Here is a 13,708-nt window from a genome sequence, read left to right as displayed (position 1 = left end):
GTCACATCTCTCTGGGTCTTTGTGTCCCACTCTCTCCACTCTCTCTTCTGCTTTACTCTCCTGCTGCCCCTCAGGAGTTTTTGGGAGTTTGAAAGCACCCTCTGTAGAACAAAGCCAAGCGAATCTTGCCTGTCCCTCTCTCTCCTCGCTGCCCTTCTCTCAGACGTGCACTTCTCTTAAAAATAAAGCTTCCAATTACAACCAAAAAACAGTCTGATGGAACAGTTTTCAAGCGGAAGTTCCTGGCATTTCTATCTATCTAACTTGTTTGTTGGTTGAGGTTTCATAGTCTCCGTATGAAAAGTCATATATGGTTTTGTAATGAATGTATTTCATTATGGATTTGAAAATGTACAGAGTCATGTAATACATATTCACATCAGCTGTAATATTATCCATAGGGAAGCTGTAAAAGCAAAATATTCACATATGTATATGAACACAGAATGATGATACTACCAAGAATTACGTCGGCATTCAATATCAAATCTTTGTGCTTAGATATTTACATACAAACAAATAAAGCAAACCAGTAAGATCAGGTTGATATGGAAAGTAATCAAACCACTAATTATATTTAAATCACAATCATATGTGGATATTTACGGTTATGAGATGAAACATTTGGCATCATTACTACATTCACTGTCAAACTATTGTCTGGTTCTTCATGTCATAGCAGGAAGGATACAGTACATATGATTTCTGTATTGGATTCTGTTATTTTTTTAGCACAAACTGACAACATTCACGAGCAGTACTGTAAAATAACAGCAAAGCTGGAATATTTATGCTACAACAATCATCTGAAATATAAAAAAATCTGTAAATATTACACATTTAAACTATGTTTCAAGATTTTTTTATGTACAACCACACCATGATAGAGATGAATATATCAAGTAGAGGCAAATATGTGAAGAGGATTAAAGATATTCAGCTTTCCAAACAGCAGAGGAACGAAACTTTACAGATGGCTTTCATGTCAGAATATAAAAGAGAGTATAAATATTGTACATTAAAGAATATTAATTCATCAAAAGTGCTGTGTTTCTGACCAACAGTCTCATAAGCAAATAAGAAATAAACAACAAAACAATCAAGTATATTTAAGCATTTCAGTAGAAGTTTCAGCAGGACGGAACGGTCTAGAGTCTCTTCCTCTCAGTGTTGTCAGATGGCCATCTCGGTGCAGATATCATACCACACAATGTCTGGTGTTCACAGAAGTCTGTTGCGATTGTATCCAGATATTTCCCTTCAAATACCCCTGCATTTGCTGTTAAGGCACAGCAGAGTGAACGCACGAAGGCTGCATGTTGAATTTCTGACTCACGATTGCAGAATGTTGTCAATGTCACATCAGCTCTGGAGAAGGCCAGAAAAGACTGGAATCTGTTCTGGTCAGTCTTTCTCATCAAAACGGTCATATAGCAGCAGAGTTTACTTATTCCTTCAGCGGAGCAGATGTCTGTGTAGTATTACAAAAGATATCGAGCTGTTGTCGAGTATGATGTATAAGCATGGCACTACGGAAAGCGAGGACACATCACGGCACGTTCAGCATGCAAATCTGCTGTCCTGAGCGGGACACGGCCAGGTGCTGTCGTCTGCGTCCTCTGTATCGGTGAGGGCAGCGGTGCAGAGGTCACTGAAAATATCTAAAATTAAAAAAAAGGTGAGTTAAGTAACGTACTGTACAGTCTTTTCATCTACAGCAACAGGAAACAGGTGCAAACAAAACCAGACCTTGCAATAGCACTCGATCATAGCAAGGACAAGATCCATACAAACAAGAAAACAGAAAAGACATGACAAAGACGCAAACCTTCAGAGTTATTGCTGTGCTTTACGTCTTTTGAAATGGGATGAGGCAGTTTTGTTCCTGCTCGTGAGCACAGGTGAAGAAGCTTGAAGCGCAACATGAAAAGCATACAGAGACTTCAGTGTATATATTCAGCCCAAAACAGCTGTAGGACTCAACAATAAGGATGAATCTATAGGATGATAAGGATGAAGCAATAAAATATTTTTGTCATAAAGAAAATGTTAGTTTTTATTCAAATAAAACTATATTTTAATATAATGTAATATGATAAAATACATAATACATTAATACAAAAGTAATTTTCCCAATATACATACATAATACACATAAATATACTAATAATTAATGTCATATATATATATATATATATATATATATATACAGTCCTATGATTTATGACATTAATTGTTAGTAAATATATGTATGTATGTATATATAATGTTACATATTATTATATTATATATTATTATGATGATACATATTATATTATAGAAATATTATATTATATTATATTTAAAACTTTCATGTGTATATATACACACACTTTTATTATATTATTATATTATTTTATTTATTATCTTATATATATAATATATACATAAATTACATTATTTTTGTCAGTGTGTGTGTGTGTGTGTTTGTGTGTATATATATATATATATATAGTCCTCTGATTTATGACATTAATTGTTAGTAAATATATATATATATATATATATATATATATGTGTGTGTAAATATATAAATGTATATAAATGTCATGTGTATATACACACACAGTTTTATTATATTATTTTATTTATTATCTTATTTATTATTTTATATCTATTATATTTAAATATATTTACTTTTATAGATTATCACATTTGTGTAACATTACTAAATTTATGTATTTTCATTTCTACATTTTAAATGTATTATTTATATATTAAAATTATACAATTATATTTAGCAAAATATATAATACATAAAATGTAATAATATTATTGGCATATATACATGTACTATCGTTCAAAAATTTGGGGTCAGTACATTTTTTTTTTATTAAACCTAAATTATTACCTTCATTCAGCAAAGATGCATTATATTGACCAAAAGTGATTGTTTTAATCAATATATTTTTAAATATATTAAAATAGAAAACAGTTATTTTAAATTGTAATAATATCTCACATTATTACCGTTTTTACTGTATGTTTACTGTATGTATATATGTTGTGGTCAGTGTTAAAGGGTTAGTTCACCCAACAAAGATGCTGCATATGTGTGGTTCAGAAACCCTCGGATTTCATCAAAAAAATCTTAGTTTGTGTTCTGAAGATGAACGAAGGTCTTACAGGTGCGGGACAACATGAGGATGAGTCCTTAATGACAGAAATTTCATTTTTGGGTGAACTAACCCTTTAACAGGACAAAAATCCTTACAGTTGAGTCCAGAGCTGCCTCTGCTCTTAGTCAAAGCTTTAAGGGAATATGCAGCCCCTTGTTATTAGTAGCAAAAGTTTGAAAAAAACAGATAAACAAGAACAAAAGTGGCGTTGTGAGCACGCCAGGGTTTCATAGAATGAAGTGCATGCCTGTGGAGGTGATGTCATGCACACCTCTTTAAAAAAAAAAGCAGAATGCATACAGGTGCCTCCGCCAGTCTTGCCGTCCACTGACCTAGATCTTAAATTACAGCCGGTATGTTTCACGGTGGTGTCTTGTGTGCATTCACATGTAAGATATGTGTTACAGCAAGAAGGGACTGAGTGACATGAGAGCTCAAAGTGCATCATCTAATGCATCGCCACAAAAAATGTAATCCTCATACAATATGTGTCAAATATCTGTGAATGAATTTTATGGGGACCATCAGTCTGAACTAAATGTGTCCAGAGTGGTAATGTCAGTCATGCCCTTCTGCTGCTCTTCCTGGGATTGGTGTGCGGTACCAGAGTTACTGTATAGGTCTACTTCCTCTGCTGTGGACTGCAGGACAGTGGGTGGCACCAGTCCTGTCTTCTGAGTTCTAAGGTTCTTGACTAGCCTAGAACATGAGAGACAGTGTTCATCTTCAACGGCAGCACGAACATACAGATTTGTGCTAGAGAACCTGGAGCTCAACAAGGGGTCAATATGATTGGCTGACTCCTCGGAATTTTCATTCAAACGACGAAAGAGGTTTGGTGGACCTGTTATATATGGTGGCCCATAACAGCAAACAACAGCTGTGTTTCATTTCAAATGTGTCGCATTTGTCGGCCATCATAAAGGATGTTTCATTTCAGAACAGTAACCATTATAAAATTGACCATTATTCCTAGTGAAGCATAAATTGTTGTAATTTCTTAATGTAGTGGTCAGTTTACTGAAATGAAGCAGCCTCAATGACGTATGCAGCCAACAAATGTGACCTCCGGAGGACGCAGCCTTCAAAATGAGACACAGCTAATGTTCTTATCAAAAAAGTTCAAAACACAATGAAATTAAGCCACAACACAACATAAATGCAGGCGACTACTAGCCAGGAGTTGCTGTAGAATTGGAGGACAATATATGCTAATCTAATCCAGCAGGACGAACGTCTGACCTAAAACATATATTTAGTTAACTTAAATCCATAACATTGACTGTGAAAATCTTAATTTTCCAAGTTGACACTGCCCCCTTGTGGTCAGGAGCATTTTCGTGGTTTTGTGGCTTATGCTGCCTTCACGTGCTCTCGGAATTATTATAAATACAAGTTTCCTAGGTAAAATTGCACATGAACGCCCTCCCATTTCGAAACTTGAATGAGATGAGCTCGTAATCATGACTTCAGAAGTGGGAATTATCAAATTTCCGATAGCTTGTGAAGGCAGCATTAAAGGAACACTCCACTTTTTTTGTAAATAGGCTCATTTTCCAACTCCCCTAGAGTTAAACAGTTGAGTTTTACCGTTTTCGAATCCATTCAGCCGATCTCCGGGTCTGGCAGTACCACTTTTAGCATAGTTCATTGAATCTGATTAGACCGTTAGCATCTCGTTCAAAAATGACCAAAGAGTTTCGATATTTTTCCTATTTAAAATTTTTCCTATTTAGTTCACTGTCTCCATGGTTGCAAGGCACGCTCCCTGTGCAATCAGGGCGTCACAGGCGCTGCGTAATATCATTGCGCCTTCTGCACCCATGGTACGGCAGTAAAGTTCCTTGATTATTACGCCAGAATGAGAGTATAGTTCCTAGGCATATCGGCCTAGAAAATCGCAACTTTTCATTTTCCGTCGGTTTTAGTACACAATGTAACTACAGAAGAGTCAAGTTTTAAATAGGAAAAATATTGAAACTCTTTGGTCATTTTTGAGCGAGATGCTAACAGTCTAATCAGATTCAATGAACTATGCTAAGCTATGCTAAAAGTGGTACCGCCAGACCCGGAGATCGGCTGAATGGATTCCAAAATGGTAAATTTCAAAAAAATTTCAAAAAAAGTGGAGTGTTCCTTTAAGTCCACTTCGTTTTTTTACACGTTCACTAGTGTACGTGCACAGTCGAACGCACAGATTGGAAAGTATACTTCATTTGACTCGTACGAATACATAGGTGTTCGAAGCATTCGCAGTTTTGAGCAATCTCTCGCCACGAGTTACAACCCATGTAAACATCTTTGTATTCTTTCATGCTAGAGTTGTACAAATGAGGGTACTTTCTAACCACTTCGCACAATCTCTCGTCTATGTAGGCCTCCATGCATGCATTTTTATTTGACTACCTTGTGAATCGACGCCCCCAGGGCATGGTTGCCACCTAGTGGATAAACTAATTACTACAAAAAAAATTTAATGCGCATGTGGGACCTGCGCGTACAAGTCTTCTGATGACGAAATTCGCGTCACGTGCGTTGTACGCTGACCCTCGTGTACGCGTAAAAAGTGAACTATACTTTGGGCTTGAATTTCATTGTATTTAAAAAAATTTTAATGTGTTGTGCACCTACATTCATTCAGTTAGGTTTTATTCATTTTTTACGGAACCCATAAAGGGACATGGTCATGGGAAAATTGAGATGGGAGGAAGTTATACACTTGTTATTGCAGTGCATTATGGGATTAATGAGTGCACTCAATAACATCCGCAATCATTTCATACACCACTACACATGGCTGTCCCCTTAAATGGTGCCCTATTAGAGGGCAATTTCAGACACAGCCTTTATTTTAATGCTTTTGTGTGCAAACGCAAAGTTTCTTGGGGGAACACACAACTTTTTTTACTTTTTAAATAACTTTTTAAATATAATTGAGTTTTTTCCATTACCATGTTCCCTTGGGAGCTTCATAACTATTACCTGTTGTTAGAAATTGTACAATACAAGCAATTACATAGTAAGAGTCACTAATGTTCTAAATACTGTAGAGCCCGTAGTAAATTAAATTATTAGCATGTCGACTGAAATAAATGTTTAATCCCTGATTTCTAGGAGCTTGAATCTTGATCATTTTCCAGGACCAACATGGATAATACAGCAGAACATGTCCTGTTTGGGTCAAGTTTAATAAGAGTGCACAGTGAAAGCTGAACTTTTTAGGATAAAGCTTTAAGTTTTATTGGGATTATGTTGTGATATTGGCGATCAGTATCAATGTAGACAGTACAGCCCATCCACAAGTTTCTTGGCTGTGTATTGCATACACTCCTCCTGACACAACTGAGCAAACTCTAAAGCATCCTGTGGCTCAAGCTACCTTAACTTTGGCTCATCACTGCACAATGTCAAAACATCCACATCCATGAAAGCCTGAAAACTTCTTATGAAGGGTTTGAGGGGGTTGATTGGTGAGCAAAGAAAACTTTGAAACACTTTACAAAGCAGAAAAATGACTGGAGACAGTTTTCAAGATTAAATATGTATGAGATACTTTAGAGTATGGCTGGCTTTTTCATTTTAGTTTAGGAATGTTAGATTAGGTGGTATTTCATCATCCCCAAAATGAGGTGCATTAGACCCCTGTGAAACCTCTCTTTCATCTCGGCTTTTTAAGGCAACTGGTTAAATGACAAATAAGAGAAAAGAAAAAATAATAATGAAGAAAAAATATATTGCAAATAACACATGCCAATTTCTTAGAAATGCACTTAGAAATGTTGGTTTCACCTACCATTTTCAAGAAGTTTCAATTTAGCAACTCTGAAAATGTCATTTGGTGCAATAACATAACATATTGCACACGTGAATGTACTCAACTCATCTTAATTATATATACATGCCTTTTGGGTTTTTAAAATATTAATAAGATGTATTTTTTGCAATATTTTTTCTCTTCAAGTATATTACTCATTCATTCAAAAGAGCGTTTTTCCCTTTTTTTTCTTCATTAACATCAGGGCAGTTTTATCACCCTGACAAAAAATAATTTTACTATTGAAATTAAAATGAAGCTTATCATAAAATAGGTATATTAAGTCAATTAAATGTTTAATGTATTTTTTAAAAAAATAAACAAAATGACACAAGAAATGTCATTAACCCAATTTCTAATTTCTAGAGAATGGCTTTGTTGAATAAATCAACAAATTACTGATTCTGATAAAATTTTTATGAAACACTTATTTTAATTGTGTGGGGTATTTAAAGCAAAACTTAGAATAATGATATTAAGAGAACCAACAATGAGATCTCAAACAAAGTGAGCTATGTGTGAGTTTCATTAGTGATTGTCAGGTTTTTAGTGAAGCCCTCTATATTGACTGCAGCATGTGACGCCTGCAGGAATATATCTGGATGGCGACTTCACTCATTACTCACCAGTGGCCATTCTCCGACTCTTCTAGGAATTGTACTAACTCCCCCGCCTCCACGGAAAGATCCTGAGCGGTACCTGACTCGTACGTCAGCTGCACCTGATAGCGCTCATTATCCCCCTTAAGAGAGAGACAAAGAGGTGCATAATTTATTTCAGGGTCATGGCACCAGTTTTTGGGTTTCCTGGAACTGGGAGGTAATGGGCAGGAAAATTAAGATTCATGCAGGGGTCTGTGTTTAGTCAATCTTGTCTTAGAAATCTTATCTGTTGTTTATTCAATGATGCCCTCTGGTGGTAGGAACCATGTATGTGCACTTTAATTCCCTCTAGCCACCATTAAAGAGGTTCTGAATGACTTTTTGCTGCATAGCTGTTATCAAGCCTCACTTAAAGCAGATCTAGATTCCTCATTCATCAGGCAGGAGGATTAAACACAGAGAAACTCCTCTGGGTGTTTAAAAGTCAAACATAATCTGGCCTCCTTTCTACTAATTGTAAAATGTTGCTATCTTTTATCTGAGCTTGCTTAAATTCAGCAAAAAAAATAAATAAATAAAAATAAAAAATCTCTCTTTTTTTTACTTTTAAAGGGACGGGTAAACCAAAGGTGAAAATTTGGTCATCATTTACTCAAACTAATGCCATTCCAAACCTATTCTCTCTCTTTCTTCTGTGGTAGATATTTTGAAAAGGATGACATTGGACTTTTTTCAAAATGTCTTTTTTGCCTTTTTTTAAACGGCATAATTTTAAACTACGGGTATTCTTGCCAATTTATTAAAAAGAAAACATAATATTCTACTTTAATATTTAATGTGTGTGAAATAGTAAACAGTGTTGGGGAAAGTTACTTTTAAAAGTTAATGCATTACAATATTGCTTTACTCCCTAAAAAAGTAACTGCATTACTAAGTTACTTTTTATGAAAAGTAATTCCTTACATTACTTTTACATTACTTTTTCTCACCTGGGCTGGGCTTGCTTCTTTGTTTTTTAAAAACAACAAAAAAGTTCTATTTTTGGCAAATGTTAAAACCCTTTCAGACCAAAATGAAATGAATAAGTCTCAGGCTGAAGGAAATGCATATTTATGACTGTACAGTAGAGGGCGCAGCTCAAACAAACCTTTCAGCTGTGCTGCCATTCTGGATTAAAGAAGAATAGGATACAGGAGATGGAAGTTCAACACTCTTTTATCTAAATCTAATCTAAGGTCATTTTTGCTTATTAGTAAGGTTGAATTAGATCATTGAATGTCAGACATTGGTTAATAAAGTGAGATTAAATACATAAAGTATATTTGTGTAATTTAATATAGTTCATTATTACAGGTTTGCATACAATTCTGAGATTGCATTTCACTGTTTTTATTCATTTTGAAGAATACTGAATGTCTTCGTGCAAGTGAGATGAGTAAATGCATGTTCACATTTAGTCTTGAACTAACGTGGGGACAGGAGAGCTGTCAGTCAATAAAAGTGAAAATGTAACTTGCGTTACTTATTTGAAAAAGTAACTTTGATATTTTGTTGTAAATTGAAAAAGTAAATTGTTACTTTACTAGTGTGGTAGATTTTCTCCTACGCACCTGACTTAAAGTTAAACCGGGTGTCCCAGACACCTATGAATTTATACTCTACTAAGCATACTTCAATACCTGTTCGAGTCGGCCGACGTCTCGGTCTGTTTGAGCACTATCACCTGGTAATAAGATCTTTAGTGCTCCACTAAACACTATCACTTGAGTATAGAAATAAGATTCTCTAGTGCCTAGTCTGCTGTGCAGCCTAAAAACCAAAACCAAACAGACTCCAGACTATGCCTTAGAATATGCTTTAATCACGGCCGGAGGACCTCGTATCAATCACAGAGAATCCCACCAGCAAAAAGAATACAACAGTTTATATAGGATAGGAGCATGGTAAAGCATTCTACAATATGATTGTTTCTTCATATGTCAAACCCTCATGTTACTAGATAAAGCAAGATCTGCCCAAATCATGTGTTTATTAGTTCACTGGTTACTCAATATCATGGGGCTATTATATTTAGATAGTTGTCTAGCTGTCCCTAAGTTTCATTTCCACTTTTCTTATATTTGGACATGATTCAGACACACACTGACTTAGGCCCAAATGTTGTGGACCTTTAGGTTTCAAAAGCATATAAATGTTATTCCTGCATAGAAAAAGAAATGTTAGTTATGATTAATTAAAAATTCCATCACACTAGTTACTTGAAAAAGTAATCTGATTATGTAACTCAAGTTACTTATAATGAGTTAACCCCAACACTGAGAGTAAATAGTAAATGATGTTTTAAAATGATTTAAAATACTTAATAAATAAATGTAAAAATCAATTTTGAAATGAAATTGCAAAAGTATTAATAATACCTATTATTATTATTATTATTGACATGAGCGATGAAATGAGAGTAAGGTGAGATATGTGGACAAAATGAGGATGAAGACATTTACGTTTTTGTTATGTCCTTCATCTTCTCCATCTGAGGAAATGGAGAGTTCTTCAGCACTAGAAGGAATGGTCTCAAAATCCTCAGCATCCATTGACGGCAGACGCCGTTGACTCCATCCTGGAAAATAGTACACAAGAGTTAATATCATTCAGTAAAAAAATTTATGAGAGATGACGCAAAGGGAATAGTCTAGTGCTTGAGTTTTCCGGAAAAATCTTCTGTTAAAGGTAGACAAGATGTTGAAGCACTCAATGAAAATAACTCTGACTTTTTCTGTCACTGTCAGGCATCGAATGAGGAATGAAAATAGACGAAAACACCCGAGAGAACCCAATATGACTGGCATATCGCTGCCTTTTTTCACATGATTACCTGGTTGAGACGCAGACCTCGGCACAGCGGGCTTGGTACCGACGGTACCTTTACTTTTGCTCTCAGTGGGATGTGCACCTCGCATGGTGTCTGTGAGAAAATTCACTGTTTTATCAAACATGATCTCTATAATGGTAGAACTGCATGTGAAGCAAAACCTCACATTATCATGCAAAAAAAACAACAACAGGAAGTCTTTTGCAACCATCGAAATTTAAACACAACCTTATCAGATATAGAGCACAAAAAAAGAGAGAGACTATGGATTTGGAGGATGATACACACTTGACATGAGCTGAAAACCACCACCACAACACCACAGCACAAGCATAAACACTTGAAATCAGAATAGATAAAAAAAAAAAAACAAGCATGAAATCTACAAGATTAATGCAGGCTCAACAACAGATAAGGCTTTTTCAAAACTGAGTTGGTAGCATCTGTAAGCATCGCTTGGAAATTACAAATCAGTAATGTTTGGCCATGTTTGCCATTTTTTTTTAATAAAAGTGTTCAATGTATTTATGGCTTTTTTGGAGTTTCTTGTATAATTATAATAAATGTATAATTTCAAACTGTTCTTGCATTTTTTAGTAAAGAAAACTTCAATGGAAAAAAAAGAAAAAAGTTCAAATAAATATTAACGTAAGAAATACATGTACAAATATATTTTAAATTAAAAAGTATGAATTAAAATGATTTTATTATTAATAATAATAATAATAATACAACTTATAAAATGATAAATGCATGTAAAAAATAAAATGTCATTCATTATAATATATTTTAAATTTAATCTAATTTTTTTTTTTCTATTGAGGCCTGGTAATAGATAATATATAAGTATATAAGAAAATATAAAAAATACATTTTATATTTAAAAATTAGAAAGTATACATTAACATTATAAACTTTTTTAGAGCCCTGTTAATGGATGTAAACCAAAAGGTCCCAATAGAGGTGACCCTGAAACTGAAAAGATTTTGTAAGTTCACAAACTTGCATGGTAATTTTTCCAGAACATCTTTCCTGGCAAATAGTGTCCTGTCGCTTTAAATAAAAACCATCTTGCCACTTACTATAAACAATAAATGAATAAAAACAAACCAAAAAACATCTTACAAGGACAATTTTCAGCATGCAACATGCCGTGCTTTCCATGTGGTACCTTCATAGCCAAATGGTGTAGGGTCGCTCTTGATCTGATGCCTCTTGCTCTTAAGGCTAGCGGAGAGAGGAACTAAGCACAAACATGCATTTCTTTTAGAAAAGAAGTCCAGCTCATCTATCACATTCTTTCAACCTATCCATCCAAGATTAATAATCACAATAATTTTTCATTATTGCCCTCCAGTTGCAATGCTTTCATCACAATAAAAGAGAATAATGGGGCCACAAGAAACAAAAGGCTCATGTGCATCTAAATTCTCAGAGCTGCACAGCGGGGCTTCACTGTTAAATGTCATGCCACATCCCAAATGTCAGCTTATCAAGAGTCAGTATTTATTATTCACTGCAGCTGTCTCTTCATGTTTTTTAGGGGATTAATTTGCTACAAAGTGCACAGTTTGATTCTATGCATTTCAAACATTTTATACGAGGTGCAATGAAGAAGCTTGGGATGTCAAAGGTTGATAGTAAAATACCTAAAATGTAACACTGCCAGTTTCTGTGTAGAAAGCCTAGTTTCAGTTCTAAGGAGGTATTAGGTGGGCTACAGGGCTTTCAGGGTGGGCCAGAGGCCACTGAATAGGTGGGACAGCCCCCCCCCCCCCCTCTGCGGGCTGGACCTGTAGTAGTATCGGTAGAGTTGAATACTGCCTAAATCTGAAGAGCTCTTTGACTGACAAGTGGCTGCTTTCTTGTAAATGCTTGCATGTAAGATTTGGGGTCAGTACCTAAAGTATTTTTTTATTTAGCATTAAATTGGTCAAAAGTGACAATAAAGACTTTTATCATGTTAAAAAAAGATTTCTATGTTAAACAAATGCTGTTCTTTTTAACTTTCTATTCAACAAAGAATCCTAATAAAATTTATCACAGTTTCCACAAAATTATTAAGCAGCACAACTGTTTCCTGAGCATCAAATCAGCATATTATGATTTCTGAAGGAACAAGTGACACTGAAGACGGGAGTAATTATGCTGAAAATTCAATTCAAATTACATTTAAAAATATATTACTACGACTGCCCCCGTAGTGTATATATGAATCAAATAACAATACTGACAAGAAAAAGAGAAAATTACCACTGATCCATTAAATTTAGTATTTTTTTAAATGTTTAATAATTCAATGAAAAATTAATAGTAAAGAGCCAATTAGCTAAATAAATTACATATTTAATTGACAAATTAAGTCTATATCGCCTTGCTTACTTTAATTTAATATCTGTGAAAAAAAAGTGTGTATTCTTTATAATACATTTTTACTGTGGTATTAAGAATCAGCAAATTTCACCGAAACTGGAACTGTTTTTTTTTTGGAAATTTTGGTATTGTGATCCATGGATCGGACTTGTTTGTTCAACACATCCCAAAGATGCTCAATTGGATTGAGATCTGGGGAATTTGGAGGCCAAGTCAACACCTCAAACTCGTTGTTGTGCTGCTTAAACCATTCCTGAACCATTTTTGCTTTGTGGCAGGGTGCATTATCCTGCTGAAAGAGGCCACGGCCACCAGGGAATTCCGTTTCCATGAAAGGATGTACATGGTCTGCAACAATGCTTAGGTAGGTGGTACATGTCAATGTAACATCCACATGGATGGCAGGACTCAAGATTTCCCAGCAGAACATTGCCCAAAGCATCACACTGCCTCCGCCGGCTTGCCTTTGTCCCATAGTGCATCCTGGTGCCATGTGTTTCCCAGGTAAGCAACGCACACATACTCGGACATCCACTTGATATAAAACATGATTCATCAGACCAGGCCACCATCTTCCATTGCTTGATGGTCCAGTTCTGATGCTCATGTGCCCACTGTTGGCACTTTCGGCAGTGGACAGGGGTCAGCATGGGCACCCTGACTGGTCTGCAGCTATGCAGCCCCATACACAACAAACTGCGATGCACTGTGTATTCTGACACCTTTCTATCAGAACCAGCATTAACTTCTTTAGCAATTTGAGCTACAGTAGCTCGTCTGTTGGATCGGACCACACGGGCCACCCTTTGCTCCCCACGTGCATCAGTGAGCCTTGGCCGCCCATGACCCTGCCACCGGTTCACCACTGTTCCTTCATTGGACCTCTTTTGAT

At 35.5% G+C, this 13,708-nt stretch overlaps 1 protein-coding gene across 10 annotated transcripts in view; it reads right to left on the bottom strand.

The window, feature by feature from the left end:
* Window positions 1-311: 311 nt before the first annotated feature.
* Window positions 312-13,708, bottom strand: part of LOC127522650 (guanine nucleotide exchange factor DBS-like) — a 67,348-nt gene continuing 53,951 nt past the window's right edge. For 4 of the 10 annotated variants that reach the window (XM_051912811.1, XM_051912813.1, XM_051912812.1 and 1 more), the window contains 6 exons: window positions 11,615-11,686; window positions 10,447-10,536; window positions 10,076-10,191; window positions 7,599-7,714; window positions 3,763-3,857; window positions 312-1,661 (listed from right to left, as the gene is read on the bottom strand). In XM_051912811.1, coding sequence (XP_051768771.1) covers window positions 1,561-1,661; window positions 3,763-3,857; window positions 7,599-7,714; window positions 10,076-10,191; window positions 10,447-10,536; window positions 11,615-11,686 — 590 coding nt within the window. In that variant the 3' untranslated portion in view covers window positions 312-1,560. Of the gene's footprint in view, window positions 1,662-3,762; window positions 3,858-7,598; window positions 7,715-10,075; window positions 10,192-10,446; window positions 10,571-11,568; window positions 11,687-13,708 lie in introns of those variants that run through there. The other 6 variants (XM_051912820.1, XM_051912815.1, XM_051912816.1 and 3 more) reach the window with 6 other exon arrangements.

This window comes from Ctenopharyngodon idella, chromosome 11 (genome assembly GCF_019924925.1).
Source record: "Ctenopharyngodon idella isolate HZGC_01 chromosome 11, HZGC01, whole genome shotgun sequence".
NCBI lineage: Eukaryota > Metazoa > Chordata > Actinopteri > Cypriniformes > Xenocyprididae > Ctenopharyngodon > Ctenopharyngodon idella.
Note: the sequence above shows the minus strand (reverse complement) of the source record. Positions and strands in the feature narration are given on the sequence as shown.